The following is a 27,932-nucleotide window of genomic DNA, read 5'->3' as shown; positions in this document are numbered from 1 at the left end:
TTGTAAAGTTTTAATAGAAAAATACTTTACTAGCTTGAGTATTAAAAATAAAAAAGAGAGAAGCCAGGTGGTGGGACACCTGGTTGAGCCCACTCATTACTTTGTGTAAGCATGTGGGTTCAAGTTCTCACTCCCCGGATGGAGGAGAGAAACTTCATGAGTAGTGAAGTAGTGCTACAAGTGCCTCTCTCTCTATTTTTTTTTTTTTTTGCCTCCAGGGTTGTCGCTGGGGCTCAGTGCTAGCACTAGGAAGCCACAGCTCCTGGTGGCCATTTTTTTCTTTCTTCCTTCCTTCCTTTTTTTTTTTTCTTTCTTCCTTTCTTTTCCATTTTTATTTGATAGGACAAAGAGAAATTAAGAGGGAAAGAGAAGACAGAGAAGAAGAGAGAAAGATAGACACCTGAAGACCTGCTTCACTGTTTGTGAAGCATCCCGTATGTGGGTGGGGAGTTGAGGTTTGAACATGGGTCCTTGCACAAATTCTTCTACATAGTACTGTATGCGCTTAACTGGGTGCGTCACTGCCTGCCCCCCTGTGTCTTTCTAACTCTATCTCCCTCTCCCCTCTTGGTTCTCTCTGTCCTATCAAATAAAAGAAAAAATATTGAAAATTAAAATTTTTTAAAAAAAATCTCTTCCCACTTGCTGAAGTCCTGACGAGGACCCCGCTTCTCAATCTGACCAAGCCGGCTGACCCACTCTGTTGTGCACCAGAGGAGGGGGCTGAAGAGGTCAAATCAAGCGCAGCAGGGGTGAGTTTGCTGGGGGTCTGTCCCTGCAGATCACGGCAAGAGACAAAGCCAAGGATCACCCCAGGAAACTATTTGCATTTATTGTATGGTAAGCAAGAGTTTTTATAGGTTGGGGTAGGGGGAAGAACAGAGCAGTTATGGCCTAGCCTTAAATGGTCAGGAATGTTAAGGGATACCTTATATGGTCAAGACAGCAGGGGATAGAGGGTCTTGCCAGTAACTGTTGGGTTAGTGGTCGAACTAGTTTGGAGAATGAGGAAGCGAAACCACCAGCTAGCACAGAGGGCATGTGGGCTCCTGCAGGAAGGAGACTCATAGGGGGGCTAGGACCCCCTCTTGCTCAACCCATAGAGGCGAAAAACCCATGGGGAGACTGACAGAAGGCCTTTACCACCCAGGCATCCAGGGGTCCCCCCCTGGATGGCCCTCACCACACTCAACCTCGGCTTATGCAAGGCCCCACACCCACTGATGAACCCAGTCATTCAGCTACAGATACATTTTATGGATCTGAGGAAACACATTTCATACACACGTAGCATATATACCTCCCACATGTGCAACATAAACATTTTCCTTCCTGTTTTGTACACAAAGAGGAGTCTTTTCTATTCACTATTTGTTTTTTTTAAGATTTTTTTAAAATGTCATTTATTTATTATTGGATAGAGGCAGAGAGAAATTGTGTGGGGATGGGGAGATAGAGAGGGAAGGAGACAGAGAGACACCTGCAGCCCTGCTTCATTGCTTATGAAACTTTCCTCCTACAGGCGGTAGTGTGTGTGCTTAACCAGGTGCACCACTACCTGAACCTTGCTATTTAAAAAAAATTATTATCTTTATTTATTTATTGGATAGAGACAGCCAGAAATTGAGAGGGAAGGGGTGATAGAGAGGGAGAGAGACAGAGAGTCTCCTGCAGCCCAGCTTCACCGCTTACAAAGCTTCCCCCGTGCAGGTTGGGACTGGGAGCTCGAACCTGGGTCCTTGCACACTGTAACACGTGTGTTCAACCAGGTGCACCACCACCAGCCTCTGTTTTTTTTTTTTAACTTCATTTATTTCATTTGATATGACAGAGAGAAATTGAGAGGAAAAAGGGCTATAGAAAGAGACACCTGCAGTACTAATTTACCACTCATGAAACTCTCCCCCCTGCAGGTGGGGATAGACACTATTCTGCATCTTTTTTCCCTCTAAACAGTGCAGTGCAGAAATTACTATATTACAGGCTTCCTTAGTCCCTTTTCACTGCATTGTATAACACAGCATGGATGTGTTATCATTTATATCATCTGCTTATTTCCCATTGATGGGCACTGAAGTTATGAGCATTAAAAAACAAATTACTGCTGTGGTGGGCATAGTACACATAACACTTGGGGGCAGTGGGGCATATTGGAAGCATAAACTCCTAAAAGTAGAATTACTGTGCTAGTTGGGCTTTTGGTGGTGTCAGAAGACTAGATACATAGTTGAACCAATTTCTACTTTCACTTTGCAAGGTAGGAAAATGCCTTGTTTCCGAGCACTTTACTCAGCATAGCACGTTATCAGACTTTGGGGTCTCTGGTGACTTGATAAACAGAAATTGATATTGTAATGTACTTTGAGATGCTTGGTGATGGGAAGTGGCATGCCTGGTTGAACACACTTTAGAGTAAGTACCCTAGTTCAAGCCCCTGGTCCCCACCTGCAGGGGGAAAGCTTCATGAGTGGTAAAGCAGTGTTCCATCTCTCTCTATCTTCTTCCTCTCTTGATTTTTCTGTCTCTAATCAGTAAAATGTTTTGGGCTGGGGAGACAGCATAATGGTTCTGCAAAAAGACTTTCATGTGTGAGGATCTGAGGTCCTGGGTTCAATCCCCAGCACCACCATAAGCCAGAACTGACCAGTGCTCTACCATCTGCCATCTCTCTCTCCTTTCTCTCTCTCTCTCTCTCTCACTCTCTTTCTCTCCTCTCTCTCTTTTTCTCCTCTCTCTCTCCTCTCTCTCTCCCTCTCCCTCTCCCTCCCTCTCCCTCTCTCTCCTCTCTCTCTCTCTCTCTCTCTCTGTATCTATTTGCATTTCTCTCACTAAAATAAATATACATCTAAAATGCTTTCTGGAGAGGTTCGCATATGATTAAGCTGCAGACAATTCTGTGGGTTTTAGTGTTTCATGAGACTGTGCTACTGTCACCATGACTTGCAGCACGTTTTGATCACTCACAAGGACTCCCCCTTACACATTATCAGTCACTCTCCATTCGCTTTTGCCTCAGTCTCTGCTATCTTCTATTCTACTTTTGTCTGCCTTCTTTTAATTTCCCCCCATTGTACTAAGAATACTTCCCATGAGATCTAATCTCTCAATAAATTTATTTTAATAGTTTTTACTTTAAATTATTTATTTATTATTGAATAGAGACAGAGAGAAATTGAGAGGGTGAGATAGAGAAAGACACAGAGAGACACCTGCAGCTCTGTTTCACCACTTGTGAAACTTTCTCCTGTAGATGGGAGAAAAGGGGCTTGAACCTGGATCCTTGTGCATGGTAATGTGTACCACTGCCTAGCCCCACCTCTCAACAAATTTATACACGTGCAATACATTATTGTTGCCTGAGGCAATGCTGTGCAGCAGATCTGTAGACCTTACCCATATTGTTTAACTGAAGCTTTATATCTGTTGATTAGTAATTTCTCATTTCCTCCTGGCCCTAGTTCTTCACAGACAGTGCTCTGCTGTGTTCTGAGTATAACTCTTTAGAGTCTACACAGAAATGAAAGCATGTGCTGATTGGTGTTTCTTTTATTATTATTATTATTTATAAAAAGGAAACACTGACAAAACCATAGGATAAGAGAGGTACAACTCCACCCAGTTCCCACCACCAGATCTCCCTATCCCATTCCCTCCCCTGATAGCTTTCCTACTCTTTAACCCTCTGGGAGTATGAACCCAAGGTCATTGTGGGGTGCAGAAGGTAGAAGGTCAAGCTTCTGTAATTGCTTCCCTGCTGAACATGGTATTTCTATATCTGACCATTTCACTTACCACACTGTTGTCCAGATTCATCCATGTTGTTACATATGTCAGGATTTCCTTCTTTTTGAAGGCTGGATAATATTTTATTGTACATATATATTATATTCCCCTTATTCAGTCATCTCTTGAATAAGACTTGAGTTCTTCCCATATATCCACTATAGTGACTAATCCTACAGTGAACATGAGAGTACAGACAGCTCTTCTTGATAGTCATTATTATATACTCTTGGCTATGTGTGTCCAAGTGGGGTTGCTCAGACATATGATAATTCTATTTTTAATTTCTTTTTGCCACTAGGCTTATTGCTAGGGTTCAGTGCCTGCACTATTCCACCACTCCAAGTGATCATTTTTCTTTTTTTCTTTGTTGAGGGGGAGAGACATAGAAGAAGACAGAGTCAGAGAGAAGGAAATATCACTTTAATGCTCATGAAGCCACCCCTCCCCCTGCAATCAGTCTCCCCCATGTAGTGTCCTAGGCCTTGTACCTAGGTCCTTGCACATGGTAATGTGTGCCCTCTACCAGGTGAACCACCTGCTGGCTGCCTTTATTTTTAATTTTTGAAGAACTCCCTTATTGTTTCCAAAGTGGCTATGTCAATTTACATTCCACTCAGTAGTGCACAAAGAAACCATTTCTAACCTTTGTTATCTGTTGATTTCTGATAACAGCCCCCAGATAATCATGAGGTGATGTACCATTCTTTTGATTTGCATTTCTCTGATAACCACTGGTTTTGTGGTCTTGAATACCTCCTCAAATGTCTATCATCAAGATATGTCTTCTCTTGAGAAATGTCTGTTCATACTTTTAAGCCTGTTTTTCATGTGTGCTAGGGAGTGAACCCAGGGACTTGCATGTAGGCCTAGTGTGCTGAGCTAAGGCTTATCCATGATTCTGTTGTTGGATAATTTACAACACCTTTGAGGGGTTTGCAGGTTCTTTCTTTCTTTTAATTTTTATTTATAAAAAGGAAACACTGACAAAAACCATAGGATAAGAGGGGTACAACTTCACACAGTTCCCACCGCTAGAACTCTGTATCCCATCCCATCCCCTAATAGCTTTCCTATTCTTTCTTTTATTTTTAAATTTTTATTTATAAAAAGGAAACACCAACAAAAACCATAGGATAAGAGGGGTACAATTCCACACAATTCCCACCACCAGAACTCCGAATCCCATCCCCTCCCCTAATAGTTTTCCTATTCTTTATCCCTCTGGGAGTATGGACCGAGGGTCATTATGGGGTGCAGAAGGTGGAAGGTCTGGCTTCTGTAATTGCTTCTCCGCTGAACATGGGCGGTGACAGGTCAATCCATACTCCCAGCCTATCTCTCTCTTTCCCTAGTGGGGTGGGGCTCTGGGGAAGTGGAGCTCCAGGACACATTGGTGGGGTTGTCTGCCCAGGGAAGTCCGGTTGGCATCATGTTAGCATCTGGAACCTGGTGGCTGGAAAAAGAGTTAACATATAGAGCCAAAAAATTGTTGACTAATAATGAACCTAAAGGTTGAAATAGTTCAGATGAAATGTTGGAGGAGGGTGTCTCCATTTTGTAGATAGTAATTCTATTTTAGTTATATTCTAAAGAGCCCATGACTATACTAGTTTTCTTTCTTTTTTCTTTCTTCCATTTCTTCTTTCTTCCTTCCTTCTTTCCTTCCTTTCTTTCTTTCTTTCTTTCTTTCTTTCTTTCTTTCTTTCTTTCTTTCTTTCTTTTCCTGAGCCTGATATACAGGTGGATCCAAGTTATTGTCTGGGGAGATGATGTCATGGCTGGCAAAGGAACAGAAAGCTGGATCAGGGAAGAGAGTAGCTCCCTAATATGGGAAAGGGATATAAATATTGTTGACTATAAACTCCAATGATTTGATGAAATCTGGGGCCCATATTCAGCTTAGGATCCTATGTGATATCTGCATCCCTGTAGATCTGAGCTCACATTTTGTGGTCATGAATAGGAATGTTCCAAGATGCCCCAATTTCAGGACCCATCTTCCTCAGGTGGAACACAGAATATATTGTCCAGCCTCCCTTCGGAGGATGGAACACTTCCTGACATTGTTAATCCACGTTGAGGGCAAGGTGCTATGGGGACCCATAAGGGGTCTATTGTGCTGTTCCTGATAGAGATGACCAGTATCAATGGAGAGAGAAATCTATTTGAGGTCTAGGCCCATGTTGTCTGTTTGGAAACTCAATGAGTACCACCTCAGCATGCTTCACTTCAGACTGTGTCCAGAGACGTCAGGCATGGAATGTCAACCCTTCAGCCTCATTGCTTGGGTGAGACCTTTCCTTTCATAGGATTCTCTAATAACATTTCAGGTGGTTCACTTCTTAACAAAGTCCCAAAACTCAGAGATAGACCAGGTCCCGTGATATAGGGCATATGTTCACATGTATCCATAAATTAGGGCAAAATATATACCTGAAAGCAAAAGTGCACAATAGTCTGCAGTGACTTGGTATATGTAACAAGTAAGTAGAAAGACCTAAAAAGACACCATAAAGTTCCTAATGAAATAGTGTCTACTTAGACTTAGATACCCTCCTCACCTAGGTCCCATTACACTTCCCTCACTCACTCCAAAGCTAACCTTATCAAAGTAAGGACTGCAAAAGCTGAATAAGGGCAAGAGACTGGCATACTTTAAGGATGACTCTTTAGTCACTATCAGGCCACCCCATCAGCTGGGACCCTAATCTTTCTTTCTTTTTTATTTTTAATAGTTGTTTAGGTAGTCTGGGAGGTGGCGCAGTGGATAAAAGCATTGAGTTCTCAACCATGAGGTCCTGAGTTCCATCCCTGGCAGTACATGTGCCAGAGTGATGTCTAGTTCTTTCTCTCTTCATATCTTTCTCATGAATAAATAAATAAATTCTTAAAAAAGAAAATAATTGTTTAGTAATGATAAACAAAATTATAAGATAACAGATACAATTCCACACACAGGGGTACAGTTCCCACCACCAGAGTTCCATGTCCCATCTCCTCCATTAGGAACTTCCCTATTATTTTTTTAAAAACATTTTATTTATTAATTATTGGATAGAGACAGAAATTGAGAGGGGAGGAGGAGATAGGGAGAGAGACAGAGAGACACTTAAAGCCTTGCTTCATCACTTGTGAAGCTTTCCCCCTGCAGATGGGAATCAGGGATTTCAACCTGTCCTAGTGCACTGTAATGTGAGTGCTTAACCAGGTATATTGCCACCTTGCCCCAGAACTTCCCTATTATTTATCCCTCTGGGAGTATGGACCAAAATTCTTTATGGAATGCAACAGGTGAAAGGTCTGGCTTCTGTTACTGCTTCTCCACTGAACATGGACACTGGCAGGTTGATCTATACTCTCAGTTCTAGGTTCTTTCTCATGTTAGGAAAAGAGTTAACCAAGCACTGAAATGACCAGTAAACACAGAAAAAGATTAGCATGTTAAGGAAATTTATTAGAAGAAGAATTAAGGATTTAAGGAAAGAGTAATGTACTGTAAACCATTGCCCCCCACACACACAAAGGGTTTTGGGTGGGGGGAGAATTAAGGGTCATTTTGTTTAAGAAGGTTTTACTCATAGTAGTAGGACTTCAGCTTATACACACCATGTTAGGCATGACTTGTTTGCACTAAGTCAGTTTGCCCATAATAAATGGTTGGAAATTAAGACACAAGCATACCAGTGTTTTGCAGAAGAGAATAATTGCCTTGAGACTGGGAACTTCTCAGACTTGTCTTCTCAACATAAAGTTGAGATTCTTACCAAGGAATATCTAAAAGACTTAGGAAAGTTAAGCTCAGGTTTTCTAGACAAGAAATCTTGAGTCAGGTCAGTGGGGGAGGGGCACTGCAGCTTGAAGTGAGTGGGTGGTAAAGTGGAGAAGTTTGTGTTTTACACTGGACTCTCACAAATCAATACAAAATGGCCCCAGTATGCCATAAATCCTGCCTACTGTTGAAGTCAAGCCACTGGGAGAAATCATGTACATGTTTAGGAAAACAATCTAAATTGACCCAACTGATTACCAAGTGACAGTAGCCCCTAACTGACCTGTTCATGGTAGCATCAACACCCTGTCTTGGGGAGAGCCATCTTGGTTTTCCAACTTGGTTTTATGGTTCAGATGACTTTAGTCCCAGGTGCTATTGACCTGCAAGCACATGGGAAGCCCCAAGTATGAACTGCCCAGTTGAGCACAGTCAATGCATAGAAACACAAGGGATAATAACAAATTGTTCTTTGACCTAGGTGGTTTGTTATGCAGCAATAACAAGAACACTGGATCACTGAAATTCCTCAGTAAATAACAGATATTACCATTGTTTTGATTGCCACAATTACTGGTAGATTAATTGTAACAATTTCAGGCAAAGGAGAATCTATCCAATCCAGAATTAACAAAGGAAGATCCCTTTTGTTGTTGTTTTTTTTTTTGTTTGTTTGTTTGTTTGGGGATCTAGAATTTCTACGCAGGCAAAACTTGTTCTGAATTTTACATTTAAAAAGCACATCACTGTAGATGAGAAGTTTATAGTTATTTTTCACAGTGTGGTTCATCCCCATTGGCCTGTTTACATTCAGACTGCCACAGCAGGGACTCCATGAAATCAAGTCACACCCCTGAAGCCCATAGACTTAGGAGTCCAGGAAAGCAGCTGTGATTCTCCCATTTACAACAAAGGCTGAACACTCTAATAAAAACAGTAGAATGCTCTGTGAGTGAGAACACTGTATTTCCCTTTCATTACTAATCTTATCATTTCCTTGGCTTCTTTAATTGACTAGAATATAAATGTCACAGGCACAGATGGTTAATTTAGAAGGAATTACAAGCTTGTTCAACCTTTCCTCTTCCTTCATTGCTTCAGAATGTACTCTGTTGTCCTGTTTAGTTATTATATAAACTATTATTGGGAAGACTGAAGAAATGGTTGTGGGATGGGGAGGTCTGAGACACACTTAGTCAAGTCCTTCTTTGACAATGGCAAGGACAGAGATGTTTGTAGAAATAGTTTGGTGGTTGTACTGGGTGGGGCTAAGGTACTAAAGACTTTGGGGTAGAAGAGAGAGATTGAGGAAGATGCTGCCAACTGTGAAAGGAATTGAAAGGCATGAAAGTACATGCATACACACACACACACACACACAGAGAAAGCTCATGCTAAATTATTGTGTTTTCCAAAAAGTTATTTGTAATTGAAACTAGGTTAAGTGTGTTATGACTATAATCTCTGTTTGGAATTTTTCTGCACAGGTTGTAATTTTCAATTAATTTCCATTATGTGATTATGTGCTTGGACGTGAGTACTTTACACTTAGCTTCCTAGAATATTCAGCTTTATATAGTTTCTACTGAAATAAGATCTAATTTGTGTTGTATTTGGTCAGTAAGGCTCTTAACTACACAAGTAACTGATGATTCAAACAATAAGCTATTAATTTAAGGTAAGTACTGACTAGATATTTGGTGGTTTTCAGATTTATTGCTAGCTCCCCCCATCACTTTATTGGGGGGAAATAATGATTTACAAGACAGATGTCACATGAGTACAATTTCTTATTTCCCCATGAAAGGTGTTTGCACACCACTTCCTCCATCAACTGAAGTCTGCAATGCCCTCCTTTAAAAAAGAATTCTTTATTGAGGGATTAATAGTTTATAGTCAACAGTAAAATACAATAGTTTGTATGTGTGTAACCTTTCCATTCAACCCCCACTCGGTCCTTCTCTTTCATCATGTTCTAGGACCTGACCTCCCCCCTACACACACACCACCACCAGAGTGTTTTACTTTAGTGCAATACATCAACTACAGTCAAAGATCTGCTTTGTGTTTTCCCTTCTGTTCTTGTTTTTCAACTTCTATGAGTGAGATAGTCTCATATTCCCAATGCTTTCCTAGTTTCCCCTCTCTAGAGTCCTTGGCTCTGCTGAAATAGACCACAGCTATACTACGTTTCTGAGTTTTCCCCTTTCTTTGTTTCTTAAGTAATGCTTAAAATATAGTAATTGTGATCATGACAAAGGCCCTTTGTTTTCAGAGATGCATACTGAAGTATTTGTGGGTGAGACAATATGATGTCTGGGATTTGCTTTAAAATGATCTGAGACTGGGGGGAGGCAATGGAAGTGACAATCAAATGCTACCACATCTTCGCTGACACTTGTTGAACAATGTGATTCATAAGATACAAGGGGGCTCATTATACTAGTCTCTCCACTTTCATGCATGTTTGAACATTTCCATAATAAAAAGTGAAGAAAAAAGTGGGCGAGTTAATATCTATTGTTCTTACTCTAGAAGAATCTAAATTGAGTTCCTTTTCATTATTATGTGGTCCACATTTGCTTTTTTATCTGTGAGCTTTGATTCTTGACAGAAAAACACAATCACCATCCATGATGAGGAAAGCATACAGCGAATGTTTGCTGATATTAGAATACTGGTGGGATCCGCTTAACTTAACATGATGCTGAAAAGTCTTAACTCAATTAGAATATAATTTCAAGATGATTCTTCAGTGACAAAAAGATTTCCCTGGTGTATTTTGAAAAAGATTTAATGAATGAAAATTTGACTATGTGCTCCTTTCTGGGACTGTATCTATTGCAGAAGTTGAGGTTCAGCCTCAGCCTCTGTAAACTTTGCTACTCTGCTATGCATTGCCCTTTTGTTGCCTTTACTTTTTCTGTGATTTTTGTTATTATTGATGTGCAGAATTAGGGATGTTCCAGTGATATAGCTTCATATCTCTCTGTGTGTGTCTCTCTTTCTCTCTCTCCATCCCTCCCTTCCTTCCTCTTCCCTCCCTCCCTCCCTACATCCCTGTGAGCGTGTCACTGCACCTACTACTAAAGTCTTATGCCCCGAGCCCCTTATGATAATCTTCATTGTTCTCACAAAGTCTAGGAGGCAATCTGGTTACTCTTTCTCCCCCCACCTTTTCTGAAAGTGCATTCACTTTAGTCATCTATATTCCAGCCATGAATGAAATCATCTGATATTTGTCTTTCATCTCTTATTTCACTTAGCATAATTATCTCCACCTAAATGACCATTGACAGACAACTGGGTAAAAATATGTGATACATATTCAGTGCCATTATTTTTTAAAGGGAAGGAGCAGACCAGCATGACCCTAATTCAGGTTTTACATTTCAATTTTATTTCCTCAGAGAATGCTGACGATGTTGCAGAACATATTTTGAATCTGATAAATGAATCCCCCCCTCTGAATACAGAAGAAACAAAGATTATTGTGTCTAAAATATCTGATATTTCATTCTGTGATGAGATAAGTATGAACCTCACCCAGATTATATTACGAATAATCGATGCTGTTTTGGAAAAGCAAGACAATTCAGCCTCTGACCTACATCAAGTAAGCAACGAGTAAGTACTGATGTTTTAATGAAATTAATTATATCGTAACATTTAAAACATAGATTCCCGATTTCTTTGCATATCAGCATCAGTTTCAAAGTTGAGTTAGTATTATGCAAATATAAGAAAAACTACAATAAAAAAGAACAAAAATGAGAGTCAGATGGAGAAAGAGAAATTGAGAGTGGAGAGAGAGAGAGAGAGAGAGACCCTTGAGCACCTGCAGCACTGCTTCATCACTCAGGAGACTGGGCTCTGCAAGTGGAGACTGGAGGCTTGAATCTGTGTCCTTCCTTAGCCCTGGTGATGTGTGTGCATTCAACCAGGTGTGCCACTTCCTGTCCCTTTGTCTCTCGTTTTCTTTTTTAAAAAAATATTTTCTTTTTAAATATTTGTTAATTTAATTTAATTGCCACCAGGGTTATCACTAGGGCTCAGTGCTTGCACTACAAATCTACTGCTCTTGGCTGCCAGTTTTTCCGTGTTTTTTTTTTTTTCTTGTAGTTTTACTAGTTAGGACAGAGAGAAATTGAGAGGGGAGGGAAGACAAAGGAGAAAGATAGACACCTGCAGACCTGCTTCACTGCTTGTGAAGCATCATCCCTGCAGGTGGGAAGCCGGGTCTCGGACCTGGGTTCTTGTACATGGTAATGTGTAAGCTTAACCAGGTGCTTCACCACCTTGCCCCTATCTCTCATTTTTTTTTAAATTTTTTATTTAAGAAAGGATTAATGAACAAAAACATAAGGTAGGAGGGGTACAACTCCACACAGTTCCCATCACCCAATCTCCATAACCCACCCCATCCCATGATAGCTTTCCCATTCTCTAGCCCTCTGGGAGCATGGACCCAGGGTCGTTGAGGGTTGCAGAAGGTAGTGTTAGGGAGGTACTCACTGCAAACTCTAGTGTACTTCTGCTTTCAGGTATATATTTTGCAGTAGTTTATGGATACGTGTGAACATAAGCTCTCTCTCACAGAACCTGGTGTATATCTAGGTTATGGGACTTTGTTAGAAAGTGAACTACCTGAGATGAAATTAGAGTGTACTATAAAAGGAAAGGTCTCACCCGAGTAATGAAGCTGAAGGGTTGTCATTCCACACGTGAAGTCTCTGGACACAGTCTGAGGTGAAGCATGTTGAGGTGGCAATCGTTGCGTTGGTTAGGTTGTGATCGGCAGATGCAATATTATTTGGTTTGGATTGGGAGATGCATACGAGAAAGTGGGCCCTATCCAAGGGTTCCAGGACTGGGGGAAGTAGGGGCTCTATAGTGGAGATGTGAGGTTCCTGCTGTCTTAGGGTTCCAAAAGACAATCGATAGTTAATGTTATCATCACATTATTTGTTAATTGGGTTAACTTTGAAAAGTCCTTTTGTTATGGTTTGCTGTACAGTATCCAGTATCTTGTATATAGCTGTGCTATTGGATGCTTCTAATCTACTTGGTCTAGGCTTTTGAGAGAGTCCCCATATCAAATACATAACCTATATATTAAAAAGATTCAGTTTGTCTTTTGAGAAACTTTGAGACATACAATTGATTTTCCCTCTCTCATATTAATTAACTGCTGATTTATATGCCTACATTTTTCTAGGAGTGTACATAAACACCATTCCCACCACCAAAAGCTATCTCTTATTTTCTATCAGAATAAAAGATAGATCAGAGTGGGAAGGCCTGGCAACAATAACAGCAAAGTGCTTTTTAGACTCTAAGTGGAATTTAATGATAGAAACTTTCCGAATCTAATAGTTACCTCCATACCAAACTTCTGATCTGTTTCCCTGGCCTGTATATACTTGCTGCTCAAGTAAAACAACAACAACAACAAATCAACATACAAGCAAAAGTCTGAGAGATAGCTAACCTAGTAAAGCTGTATCCTACTGTCCATGAGGCCTTGAGTTCAAGACCCAGCAGCGCACAGAAGCCTCATGGATAGCAGCAGGGAAACCATTAGTAGTGCAGTAGAGCTATGATTTCTCTCATCTCTTTCTGTTATTTCCTCTTCTTTCCTCTCTCTCAATCTCTCTGTAAAGCTAAAAGAATAGAGACCTGGGCATGGGAGGAAGCTTAGTGGTCTCATCTTGTGTGAAGTCCTAAGCTCATTACCCAATGTTGCACAAAGCAAACAGATTGAAGATTAATTCTAATTACTTCCTTCATAGTCAGTCAGTGACCATGTCTCATAGGAGGTACTGTAAATCATCTATAATCCCTTTAATATTCCTGGAATCTATCTTCTTTCCACCTCTACCACCTCCACCTTAGTTCCTACCCCACTCCATCATCCAACCTACAATAACCCCCTCACCCTTCTCCTTGCTTCTGCTCATCTCTCTATGGTCTATCTTCTACATAGCCGCCAAGATAATCTTTAAACGCATACAGAAAATCCTCAGGTAACATCCAGGATACTTCCTTAGAAACTGTGGCTTTAAGCAAAAGGGCCTGTGGTTGAAAGCAGGCTCTCTAATAAGGTCGCCTGATTCATGGTTTACAGGTGTTTTTTCTCAGCAGTGTTCTAATGAAACCACATTAGTCAAGGCCATGCTGGCTATCACATCATACCATTCTCTTGCTTTTAAAACCACTCACTGGCTTTCTGCTATGTGCAGGATGAAACCCTAATGTCTTAGCCTATGAAGTCCTGCAGAATCTGACTTTACATATAATTTCATTGCAGCTTTAAAATGGTCTTTTGGGGCCAAGGAAATCACTCGGCTAGTAGAGCATTAGACTTGCATGCTTGAGATTTCCTGTTGGATCTCTTGTGCTGTTGTATGTGAATTTCTCTCTTCAGTAGTAATAACATAAACCTTATACAAAAAATGTCTGTGGTGGAGGACCTAAGTGGGGGTGAAAATGTTTTTCAGAAAAGCGAGAAATTTTAAACATGTACCAACAATAATATTTACTACAAACCACTCATCTCCCCCCAATAAAATATTTTAAAATGTGAGAGTACAAAAAAAATTCTAGTGTATTGCATCAAAGCAAGAGACTCTGGGAAGAAGGGAAAGAGATGGGTTGAAGGCACATTGGGGTCCTCATGTACCATGGGGGAAAAGGCCATAAGTTGGGGGAATGGGTGTCTCCCAGACACATGTTGACGGGAGATGAGAGGTTGTGTCTATGTATCAGAGACTATACTGTAAACCATTAACTCCCCTAATTTAAAAAGAGGAGAAAATAAGTGTTTTAAAATGAGTGTCGGTATTAGCTCTACTTTTTCAAGTGAAGAATATGAAGCTGAAAGAAGTCATTTATTCTTCCATATGTTAGAAACTAGAGGAGCTAAGATTAGGGTCTTACCCTGTCTGGCTCTAAAGCCAGTGCACTCTTCTTAAATAATTCAAAAAGATTATGAAGATAGAAGTTGAAATGCAAGGAGAAACTCTTCTATTGAGAAAATCTTATGTGATTAGACAGAAAAGTTTTCCAATACAAATGCTTCAGAGGAGAGCAGGCATGCCCAGGGTGGTCTGACTAGAGACTGAACATGCTCTTATTTTTTTAAGTTATTTTTTATTTTTACCAGAGCACTGCTCAGCTCTGATTTATGATGGTAGAGGGAACTGAACCTGGGAGGTTGGAGTCTCAGGCATGAGAGTCTTTTTGCAAAACCATTATGCTATCTCCCCCACCTTGAACATGCTCATTTTTTTAAAGTTTTTTCCCCTTGTTTTATCATTGTTGTGGTTATTATTCTTATTGATGTTGTTGTTGTTGTACAGGACAGAGAGAAATGGTGGAGGGGAAGACAGAGATGGGAAGAGAAAAATAGATACCTGCAGACCTGCTTCACTGCCTGTGAAGCGACACCCGCCTTGCAGGGGAGCCGGGGGCTCGAACCAATATCCTTATGCCGGTTCTTGCGCTTCAGGCCATGTGCGCCTGCCTGACCCTGGGACATGGTCTTTACTAAAGTTGTTTCCTCTTTCTGTGGCATCTCGCAGAATTCTGAGGATAATTGAGCGCACTGGCCACAAGATGGAGTTTTCTGGTAGGGTGGCAAACCTGACGGTTACCAGGCTGGCTTTGGCGGTCGTGCGGGTGGAGCGCACCTTTGAAGGCATGACCTTCAGCATCCGTTCTTACACAGAAGGCACAGACCCTGAGGTGAGTCTCTCTCTGGGAACCAAAACATTTACTACTCCAAATCTTCATTTATCTTCCCCATGAGAGGCTGAGGAGTGCTTTTTAAAGACTTCAGTCTTCATTGGACTTTATAGACACACCAGGAATTCTCCTTGTCCAGGATGTAAAGTTAGGGCTAACACATTGTTTGTCATGACAGCGAGCTGTGCAATAATACCCAGGTTGAACTTGTGACCCCCAAATCACCTCAAATGTCAGTTTATTATTAGAAGTCCACTGATAGAACACTTATTATATGTTGGGTATTGTACTACTCTCTCCTTATACAGATAAGAAAACCCAGAAGTCAAGTAACTTGCCCAAGGACACATAGACAAGACGCTGATTCAGGATCCAAACATATGCCTGACTTGAAATCCTGAGCCTTTTCAGTTGGGAAATAGCTCAAATAGTAGAGAACAGAACTTGTGTGCCTGAGGTTCATGGTTGGATCCGTGCGCCATATGTACCAGAGTTATGCCCTCACTTCTTTTTCCTTCCTCTCTCACATAGGAAATAAGTAAAACCAATACTAAAAAAAGAAAAGAACACAAAAATATAAAGTCTGTACCCTTTCTCCATCCAACCCCAACTCAACATTAGGTGGCAGTCTATAGACTGCCAAACCCTGCTGGATTTGGGAGAGCAGCAATTTTTAGTGTGTGTGTGTCTTTAAAAAAATTTTTTTTATATTTACTTATTTTCCCTTTTGTTGTCCTTGTTGTTTTATTGTTGTAGTTATTATTGTTGTTGTTATTGATGTCATCATTGTTAGATAGGACAGAGAGAAATGGAGATAGGAGGGGAAGACAGAAAGGGGGAGAGAAAGATAGACAACTGCAGACCTGCTTTACTGCCTGTGTAGACTCCCCTGCAGGCGGGGAGCCGGGGCTCAAACTGGGATCCTTACGCAGGTCCTTGTGCTTACCATCACATGCTGTGCTACCATCTGACTCCCGTCTTTTTCTTCTTTTAAGCCACTGAAGCTGTTATCAACAAATTCATATGAACAATTACATATAAAAGAAGAGGCTTATTGGTTTGTAGTTGGAAAGTCTGATGGGAAGCTTCAAAGAAAAAATGATGGTGTGTGCTGTGTGGTGGCACACCTGGTTGAGCACACGTTACAATATGAAAGGACCCAGGTTTAAGCCCCTGGTCCCCACCTGCAGGGGGAAAACTTCACAAGTGGTAAAGCAGGGCTGCAGGTGTTTCTCTGTCAACCCCCTTCCCTCTTAATTTATGTTTACCTCTACCCAATAAATAAATAAGGATCATTACTTTTTAAAGGAGGGAGAGGTGGAACAGAACTGTGAGGGCCTGGCACATAATGAAATTGCACTTGTATACCAATGACTGCAACTCTAAAGCCTTAACCCTTTCAATAAAAAAAGAGGAGGAAGGGGGTTCTACTTTTTTTTTATAAAGATTTATTTCATTTGATACTGATGAGAGGGAGATAAGAGTTTCACTCAACACAAAGAGAAGGTGAGAGAGAGATAATTCAGAGCTCTATACCAATAAGTAGGATGCGGAGGACAAATCGGGAACCTTAGGAACAAAAGTCTACTGCTCTAAATTAAGCTATCTCCCCAGGCACCAGATTCTAATCTTATACAGAGTACACTATATTAGTAACCATATATATCTATTTAGCTGTTTTCTAGGAAAAGGCATGTCTATTAGGACTAGGTATTTGCAGTTAACTTACAACAGTCATACTTTGAATGTAAGAAAATGGCAGAGAAAACATCATTAAGGACTTGATTTTTATTTTGGTAATGAGGAGAAAAGCAGCCAGGGTGGGCTCCACTGAGTGAACTCCACTGCCCACTTCTGAATAGCCAAGTGTCGAAGTCCTTATCAGTACAATGGGGTGTATAAGATTCTGTTTCAGTTCAATTAAAACCAAAAGAATATAGGTGTATGGCTTTTACCAAAGGGGTTGTCATGTTCTCTAAACAGCATGTCTCAGGCGAGTTTGATTTTGCTTTCTAAGGCTGAGTTCATCAATATTTTGTTGGGAAAAAAAGTTGCAGAAAGCTAGTATTTCCTTTAATTGTCCAGAGTCTGTCTCATATGGCAAGACTTTTAATTTTTATTGGGGGAGGGGTATTAATGGTTTACAGTCAACAATAAATACAGTTGTTGGTACATGTGTAAACTTTCTCCATTTTCTGCAAAACAGTCTAACCCTTCCCCCATTCCTGCCTGGGTCTTCCTTCACCACTGTGTGCCAGAATCTGAAAGCCCTCCTCCTCCCCCACAGTCTTTTACTTTGGTGCAATACACCAAACCCAGTCTCATTTCTCTTTTGTGTTTCCCCTTCTGTTCTTATTTTTCAACTTCTGTCTGTGAGTGGGATCATCCCATATGCATCTGTCTCTCTTTTTAAAAATTTTTATTTATAAAAAGGAAACACTGACAAAGCCATAGGATAAGAGGGGTACAACTCCACATAATTCCCACCACCAGAACTCCATATCCCTTCCCCTCCCCTGCTGGCTTCCCTATTCTTTATACCTCTGGGAATATGGACCCAGAGTCATCATGGGGTGCAGAATGTGGAAGGTCTGGCTTCTGTAATTGCTTCCTCGCTGAACATGGACATTGACAGATAGATCCATACTCTCAGCCTGACCCTCTCTTTCTCTAGTGGGGAGGGGCTCTGGGAAAGCAGGGCTCCAGGACACATTGGTGGGGCTGTCTGTCCAGGGAAGTCCATTTGGCATCATGTTAACATTTAGAACCTGGTGGCTGAAAAGTGTTAACATATAAAGCATATAAAAATGTTGACTAATCATGAACCTAAAGGCTGGATTATTGCAGATGAAGATTTGCAATGCATCTATCTCTTTCTGACTTAACTCGCTAAATATGATTCCTTCAAGCTCCATCCAAGATGAGGTGAAGAAGGTGAACTCATCTTTAATAGCTGAGCAGTGTTTTGTTGTTTATATAGACCACAACTTTCATAACCACTCACCTTTTATTGGACACTTATGATGTAAGAATGTTATACATCAGAAAGGATAGCAACAACAAATGCTGGAGAGGTTGTGGGGACAATGGAACCCTCCTGCACTGCTGGTGGCAATTTAAATTAGAGCAACTCCAGACGTCCAGAGGTGGGGCTATGGAGCAGCAGCAGCTCTATTTCTCTCCTCTCCTCTCCCAGGTCAACAGGGAATTCCAAAGGAGACCACCAGGGACTGCAACAAAACAGCACTAGAATGACTTCAGGAACTCACCAAATCACTGGTGAGTCCAAACACGTGTGGCTCATGGACAGATAGGAGCCTAGGGACAGATTAAGTGGCTGGTAACAGTCCGGCAGTTTACCAGTTAAGACATCACCCCCAGTCTGTTTCACCAAAAAGGGGACAGCTGAAGGGAGGAGAGGACTCCCCTGAGACTCACCAAATGCAACTGTGAGTCTCCATTGCTACTGCCTCAGAATCTGGATCAGCAGCAGGTAGGCTCTGTGTTGACAAAAGAGGAAAACTCAGGAGAAGATCTGTACCTCAGTGGCCTATTGGTGGGGCCGAGAGTCTCTTTGCATAAACACTGGATTATCTCTGCCCCACCCTGCTTTATCTCTTGGACAGGATACAGTGATTAAGCTAAGAAGCTTACTTATAGTTTAAAAGTCCTCAGGCTCCCATAGCCTACAGGGAAGAAAAAGAACAAAAGAGGCTTTTAAGCCACTGAGCTCCAACTCGGGGACTAAAATGATATTGAAACATTATCAAAAGTTACCTAGACACAAGTCAATCCAGGCAAGAGTGATCAGTAATTTGAAAAGTAGTGAGAGAGGAACCTCATAACATACTATATAGAATGGTTAAACCAACAAGAAGAAATATTGGAGAAATGAACCAGAACAAGAGTCCAGCTAAAATCCCAAAAAAGGTTGAAGCACAAAATAATGAGGTCAACACCCAAACGCTAGTTAAGGAAATAATCACAGGAGTGAGTAAAGAATTTGAAAGAATTGTCATCAGAATTGCAGAAACAACAAATGAGACTCTGGAAGAAAACACTAATTATCTCAGGGTTATTAGAGAGATGAAAGCTGAAATAGCTGAACTAAGAACACAACTAGCTGAACAAACTAAAACAGTGTCAGAACAGGGTATCAAAATAGATGAACTCCATAAAACAGCAGAGGGGAGAGAGAATAGAATAAATGCAACTGAAGACAGAATTAGCAGGATCAAGGATGAATTAGAGACAACTAAAAATGAAGTAAGAGACCTCAAAAAGAGATTTAGAGATACTGAAAAACAACAAGAGAGACCTATAGGATGACTTCAAAAGAAATAATATGCACATTATTGGTTTACCAGAGGAAGAAAGAGAGGGAGGGGAAGAAAGCATTCTTCAGGACATAACAGCTGAGAACTTCTCTAGTCTAGACAACATCAAAGACATAAAACTTCAAGAAACCCAGAGGGTCCCAAACAGAATTAACCCAGACATAAAGACAACAAGACACATCATATTTAGAATGGGAAGGAATAAGGATAAAGAAAAGGTCCTGAAGGATGCAAGAGAAAAACAAAGAGCCACCTACAGAGGAAGACCCATAAGATGAGCATCAGACTTCTTCACACAAACACTACAGGTGAGAAGAGAATGGCAAGATATGTATCCAGTGCTCAATGAGAAAGGATTTCAACCAAGACAACTGTATCCTGCTAGACTGATATTCAGACTAGACAGAGGCATAAAAACCTTCTCAGACAAGCAACAGTTGAAGGAATCAACTATTATCAAGCCTGCCCTGAAAGAAGTTCTGAAAGGTATCCTACAAACAGACCACCATAAATATGCCATCTATCAGAAAACTCTAAAAATCTACAAGAATGGTGTTAAAATATCATCAATCTTTGATAAGAATAAATGTCAATGGCCAAAATTCACCTATTAAGAGACACAGAGTAGGAAGATGAATCAGAAAAACAACCCAACAATATGCTGTCTGCTGGGGCTCACATGGAGTGACTCCAGCCAGGAAGCTTACCGAGGCCCTATCATTAGCGCAAGAGACTAAGTGATAAAGAAAGAGACTCGGGGAAAATTCTGATACGAACACTCGATTTATTTGAGAGTGGGCTTGAGTTTATATAGATATTTAAACAAAGAACATTTTTCAAATACTTCAGAAATTACAGGTTTCTTAAAGTCAGCTTGCCCCTATGGTAGGGGGCTGGTATGACAAGAATTGATGCGATATATAAAGATCAAGACAATTATTCTCTGTGATGCAGGCAACTTAATTATCCAAAGGTATTTGAGAGAAACATAGGGGTTAAACCAGTAGGGTGAGGTAGAGAGAAGATAAACAAGGCTTGATGTAAATCATATATATATAAAAGGGCATAAGTAAATAACATATTAGGGCTTCACTATCTGGTGTTGGGGAGATGTTTGATGAAGTGTGTTCTCCTTTGTGATCAAAAGTGAGGTGGTTGTGTGAACTCCGGGTGACTATGTGAACCTTGAATGAACCTTAAAGCAGGCAGCCATGTGGCCTGCTGCTAGCAGGGAGAAACTGTGAGATATCTGTGGGCTTGAGAGTCTAACAAGGGGAAACTGAGTCTATGAGACTTTTCCCTCTTGGCTCATCTCTATATGGAGAGAGGCTAACAAGGGGGTGTCTTTCCAGACTTCCATCCAAGGATGGGGGGAGTTTTCCCTAAGTTCTACCAAGCTTTCACATAGTCCCACAGCTGTCTGCAGGAAACATGCCTAACTCAACAAGACAAACACAGACTCAGAGTAAGAGGATGGAGAACTACATACAAGCAAGTGGTTTACACAAATGGGCAGGAACAGCTATTCTCATATCTGACATGATAGACTTTAGAATCAATAAAATTTAAGAAGATAGGGATGGACACTACTTAATGCTCAGATGATCAGTCAATCAAGAGGACTTAACAATTATTAATATCTATTCACCCAATGAGAAGCCATCTAAATACATCAAACATCTACTGAAAGAGATAAAGCAATATATTAATAGCAATACAGTCATAGTAGGGCACTTCAACACCCCACTCTCAAGTTGACAGATCATCCCGGAAGAAAATCCATAAAGAAATGAAGGAGCTAAATGAGGAGATAGATAAACTAGAACTATTGGGCATTATCAGAGTCATTCATCCCAAGAATCTGGAATACACATTTTACTCAAGTCCACATGGGTCATTCTCAAGGATAGACCATATGTTAGGCCACAAAGACAGCATGAGAAAATTCAAGAGCATTGAAATCATCCCAAGCATCTTCTCAGACCACAGTGGAATTAAACTAACACTTAACAATCAACAAAAGATTAGGAATAGTACCAAAATGTGGAAGCCCAACAGTACACTACTTAACACATACTGAGTCAAAGAGGAAATAAAGGAAGAAATCAAAATGTTTTAAGAGTTCAATGAAAATAAAGACATAAGCTATCAAAATATTTGGGACACAGCTAAGGCAGTACTGAGAGGGAAGTTCATAGCCATACAAGCACACATTAGGAAACAAGAAAAAGCACAAATAAACAGCCTGATTGCACATCTTAAAGACCTAGAAGAAGAAGAAGAACAAAGGAACCCTAAAGCAACAAGAAGGACAGAAATCACTAAAGTTAGGGCAGAAATAACATTGAAAATAAGAAAACCATACAAAAGATCAACAAAAGTAAATGTTGGTTCTTCAAAAGAGTGAACAAAATCGACAAAACTTTAGCCAGACTCACAAAACAAAAAATGGAGAAGACCCAAATAAATAGGATCATAAATGAAAGAGGAGATATCACAACAGACACCACAGAAATTCAACATATCATGCGAGACTTCAATAAACAACTATATGCCACCAAGCTAGAGCACCTGGAAAAAATGGACAATTTCCTAAATACCTACAACCTCCATAATTAAGTAAAGAGTAACTAGATAACATGAATAGGCCCATCACAGCTAATGAAATTGAAACAGTTCTCAAAAACCTTCCCAAGAATAAAAGTCCTGGACCAGATGGTTTTACAAATGAATTTTACAGAAACTTCAAAGAAGAAATAATACCTTTACTTTTAAAACTCTTCCAGAAGACTGAAGACACTTGAAACTGCCTTCCAGCTTCTATGAAGCCAACATAACTTTGATACCAAAAGCAGACAGGGACACAACCAAAAAAAGAATATTATAGACCAATATCTCTGATGAACATAGATGCTAAATTATTGAACAAATTCTAGCCAACCAGATATAGCAGTCTATTAAACATATTGTTCATCATGACCAAATTGGGTTCAACCCAGGTATGCAAGATTGGTTAAATATATGTAAATCAATCAGTGTGATTCACCACATCAATAAAAGCAAGACCAAAATCCACATGATCATATCAATAGATGCAGAGAAAGCCTTTGAAAAAATACAACATCCCTTTATGATCAAAACACAACAAAAATGGGAATAGATGGAAAATTCCTGAAGATAGTGGAGTCTATATATAGCAAACCTACAGACAACCTCATACTCAATGGTGAAAAGCTGGAAGCATTTCCCCTCAGATCAGCCACTAGACAGGGCTGCCCACTATCAACATTACTATTCTAACATAGTGTTGGAAGTTTCTGCCATAACAATCAGGCAGGATCAAGGAATTAAAGGAATACAGAAATGGACTTACCATATGATCCTGCAATTCCTCTCCTGGCGATATGTCTGAAGTAAGTGAACACACCCATCCAAAAAGATCTGTGTATACATATGTTCTTTTTTTCATTTCTGTGAAAGAAAAAATATTTACTTAAACATATCATTACAGTCTACCAGAAAGTATCATGAAATATAAAACTACAAATTTCCGAGAAAGAGAAAGACATATTCTTCTTCTTGACATCTGAAGAAAAAGCTACCACCTATCCATTTGCTAAGGTCCCCAAATAGTATGAAACATAGATATCATACTTCTCCTTTTTTTTTTTTTACCGTGTAATCACATATGTAGTCTCTGCCTCTACATCTGTGATTTTCCATATTTTACAAACTATAATCTAAGTTAAAATCTCATCTAGAAATCTATTATAAAAATTACAAACTTGAGGGTGGAAAGTAATAGCATAATGGTTATGTAAAGGGACTCTCATACCTGAGGATCCAAAGTCCCAGGTTTAGTACCTCACACCACCATAAGCCAGAGGTGAACAGTTCTCTGGTTAAAAAAAACATACAAACTTGAGCTTCTCTGACTAAAATCCATTGAAAAGGGGCATATATCCATTAGCCTGTAAAATGTTTGTTGAAAAAATTAGGGTTCCTTGAACACTGCTTAAAAACACTTCAAAATATGACACTGAATTATCTACTTGTCTCTATTTTCTTTCTTTTTTATATTTATTTATTATTGATTCCCTTGTTTTATTTATTTAAGAAAGGATTAATTAACAAAACCATAGGGTAGGAGGGGTACAACTCCACACAATTCCCACCACCCAATCTCCATATCCCATCCCCTCCCCTGATAGCTTTCCCACTCTCTATCCCTCTGGGAGCATGGGCCCAGGATCATTGTGGGTTGTAGAAGGTGGAAGGTCTGGCTTCTGTAATTGCTTCCCTGCTGAACATGGGCATTGACTGGTCGATCCATACTCCCCGTGTACCTCTCTCTTTCCCTAGTAGGGTGGATCTCTGGGGACTCCATAACACCCAACCAAAAAGATGTGTGTACTCCTATGTTCATAGCAGCACAATTCATAATAGCTAAAACCTGGAAGCAACCCAGGTGCCCAACAACAGGTGAGTGGCTGAGAAAGCTGTATTTACTGTCAAATGTAAAACATTAATTCCCCAGTAAAGAAATTAATGGAATACTTTGCAGCTATTAAGAACATTGAACCCACCTTCTCTGACCCATCTTGGACAGAGCTAGAAGGAATTATGTTAAGTGAGCTAAGTCAGAAAGATAAAGATGAGTATGGGATGATCCCACTCATCAACAGAAGTTGAGAAATAAGATCAGAAAGGAAAACTAAAAGCAGGATCTGACTAAATTGAAAGTAGGGCACCAAACTAAAAACCCTGTGGTGAGGGGGAGGTTGGACATGCAGCTTCCTGGGCTGGTGGGGGGTGGGTAGGTAGGATGGGACACAGTCTTTTGGTGGTGGGAATGGTGTTTATGTACACTCCTACTAAAGTGTAGTCATATAAATCACTAATTAATATGAGGGGGAAAATTAATTGTATGTCTCAAACTTTTAAAAACACAGACTGAGTCTTTTTAATATATAGGCTGAGTCTTTGATATGCGGACTCTCTCAGAAGCCTAGACCAGGTAGATCAGAAGCAACCGGTGGCACAGCTATTCACATATGTTCTTAGCAGCACAATTTGTAATAGCCAACACCTGGTAGCAATCCAGGTGTCCAACAACAGATAAGTGGCTGAGCAAGTTGTGGTATATATACACAGTGAAATACTACTCAGCTATAAAAAACAGTGAATTCCGGAGTTGGGCAGTAGTGCAGTGGGTTAAGCGCCCCTGGCATCCCATCTGCAGGGGAGTCACTTCACAGGCAGTGAAGCAGGTCTGCAGGTGTCTTTCTCTCCTCCTCTCTGTCTTCCCCTCCTCTCTCCGTTTCTCTCTGTCCTATCCAACAATGATGACATCAATAACAACAACAATAAAAAGGGAAACAACAGGGAAAATAAATAAACATAAAAATTATTAAAAATGGTGAATTCACCATCCGATCTTGTATGGACCTTGAAAAATTCATGCTATGTGAAATAAGTCAGAAACAGAATGATGAATATGGGATGATCTCACTCTCAGGCAGAAGTTGAAAAACAAGACCAGAAAAGAAAACACAAGTAGAACCTGAACTGGAATTGGCGTATTGCACCAAAGTAAAAGACTCTGGGGTGGATCGGGGCGGGAAGAATACAGGTGCAAAAAGGATGACAGAGGACCTAGGGGGTTGTATTGTTATGTGGAAAATTGGGAAATATTATGCATATACAATCTGTTGTATCTACTGTCAAATTTAAAACATTAATTCCCCAATAAGGAAATTTTTTTTTAAATGGCATAGACTAGGAAGATGGATCGGAAAACACAACCCAACCTTATGTTGTCTGCAGGAATCCTCCCCTCAAAAGAGTTAGTCCAACCCCTGTGTAGAGCAGAAGGCTAGAAATGAACCGACTCTTTGATCCTACAGTTCCTCTCCTGGGGGTATACCCTAAGGAATCAAACATACCTATCCAAAATGATCTGTGTATACCTATGTTCATAGCAGCACATTTTGGAATAGGGCAGGACTCTTAACCAACTATAGTTGGGCTACTTTTGGCCCTTAAGTTTTGTGTAGAGGACAGAATGATTGACACTCTGTCTAGGGTCTATCCAGGCTTAGGTTAGGAAATAAGGTCAATTTGAGCCAACAGAGACTTAAACTAAATTGATATGACAAGTATACTAAGAGGGTTTATCTGAAAAAAAAAAAACCATTTTCTTCATTTTTGGATGTCAACCCTTATCCTATGAAATCTGTAGATGCTGGGCCATTGTTACACTATTAGTAGACATTAGTTTTGGTATATAGAGAAAGCATTGAGAGGTGATAGAAATACCATAGTGGCTATGCAAAAGGACTTTCATACCTCTCTCTCTCTCAGGACATTTCTCCATTTTCTGCAAAATGATCTAACCTCTCCCCCACCCCGCCTGGTCTTCCTCCACCATTGTGTGCCAGAATCTGAAAGCCCTCCTCCTCCACAGAGTCTCTTACTTTGGTGCAATACACCAAACCCAGTCCAAGTTCTTCTTTGTGTTTCCCCTTCTGTTCTTATTTTTCAACTTCTGTCTATGAGGGTCCAGATGTCCCAGGTTCAGTCTCCTACACCATCATAAACCGGAGCCGAACACTGCTCTGATAGCTCTGTATATTTCTCTCTGTATGTAACTCTCTCTCATTAAAGTAAGACAAATAAAAATATTTGGGGGCTTGGGAGATAGAATAATGGTTTTACACACACACACACACACACACAAAAAAACTTTCATGCCTGAGGTCCTAGGTTCAATCTCCACTACTTCCACAAGCCAGAGCTGTGCAATGCTTGGGTCTCTCTCTCCCTCTCTCTCTCTCCGTGTCTCTCTTATTCAACTAAAATAATAAAATATTTCAGAAGAGAGGGAGAAATAACTGTGAACCATTTGGTTAAAAAATCATTCCAATCTTTGAAGGTCATCAGCTGACAATATTAAAATAAAATAGAACTGACTGGTCACAAATTCAGAATGACTTTTTACACCAAAATGATAAAAATGAAAAGAGGCCGGCATGAGGATCCTGGTTAGAGATGCCGGCTCCCCACCTGCAGGGGGGTAGCTGCACAAGCAGTGAAGCAGGTCTGCAGGTGTCTTTCTCTCCGCCTCTCTGTCTTCCCTTCTTCTCTCCATTTCTCTCTGTCCTATCCAACAATAATGAAAGCAATAGCAACAACAATAATAACCACAACAATAAAAAAGGGCACTAAAAGGAGAAAAAATTTTAAAAAGAAGAGGCACCAACCCCGCACAAAATCCTAAACTGTATCAATGATAAACTTCAAAAACTACAAATCCTAGGGTTTCTATTGTCTAGTAAGTAATGGAATCTGTAAATCAGTTATCATATGTTTGAAACAATACTGGCTTGGTCCCATCTGTTGGACAAGCTGTCTACTGCAGAAGCCATCTGCTTCTCATTCTCATGGTGATATTTGGTGAGGTTTGAAAGGGTATCACTGATCAACAAATAGTGGTACTGGGAATTTCTAGCTCTAGGGTCAGATTGGGTTATGTGTCATGTTCATTGGCATGGTGTACAAGGCCTACGGACACTCCACATCTAATGGAGTATACAGTCTGTCTCCTAGAACACTATAGAGAGAGTCTGAAAATAAGCTTTTGATTGAATTTAATGACTTTGATGAGTCCTGGACAATAGGCATGGAAATTTCCCTTAATTAACTCAGACTAGTGCATCATTTCATCAAGATGCGTGGGTCTACCTGTAAAGACTTTGATCTGGAATGACCTTAAAGAGGAACAAACACTATTTTCTTGTAGAAGTAGACCTTAAACTCAGCAATATATGTAACTTCTAGCCAGTAAGAAAACATGCAAACTCTAACTAGAAGTAACTCATAGCCTTGGACCTTAATATACTAGAAATGAGCAGAACTATAGGATCTCCTCTTCCTCCTCCTCCTCCTCCTCCTTCTTCTTCTTCTCTCTCTCTCTCTCTCTCTCTCTCTCTCTCTCTCTCTCTCTCTCTCTCTCTCCTCCCCTCTCCCTCCCCCTCCCCCTCCCCCTCCCCCTCCCCCCCTCTCTCCCCCTAAGAAAATCTTTACAGAATATTTTTTATCACCAAGGTAATCACTGGGGTTCCATGCACTATTATTCCTGGCAGCATTTTTTTTCTTTCTATTTTTATTTGACAAGACAGAGAGAAATTTAGAGGGGAGGGAACTTAGAGAAAGGGAGAGAAAGATAGACACTTACAGAATGGCTTCACTGCTCAGTTCCCTCTGCAGAGTGGTGGAGACTGGGGGTGTGAACC

The 27,932-nt window shown here is 40.4% G+C and overlaps 1 protein-coding gene across 1 annotated transcript in view; it reads left to right on the top strand.

Annotated features, from left to right (window-relative positions):
• ADGRG4 (adhesion G protein-coupled receptor G4) overlaps nt 1-27,932 on the top strand; it is a 167,009-nt gene that overhangs the window by 70,208 nt on the left and 68,869 nt on the right. The window contains 2 exon segments of the mRNA XM_007534529.3: nt 10,966-11,182; nt 15,139-15,301. Of these exon segments, the coding sequence (XP_007534591.1) occupies nt 10,966-11,182; nt 15,139-15,301 (380 nt within the window).

Source organism: Erinaceus europaeus, chromosome X (genome assembly GCF_950295315.1).
Source record: "Erinaceus europaeus chromosome X, mEriEur2.1, whole genome shotgun sequence".
In the NCBI taxonomy this organism is placed as follows: Eukaryota; Metazoa; Chordata; class Mammalia; order Eulipotyphla; family Erinaceidae; genus Erinaceus; species Erinaceus europaeus.
This window is presented reverse-complemented; position numbering and strand designations above follow the sequence as displayed.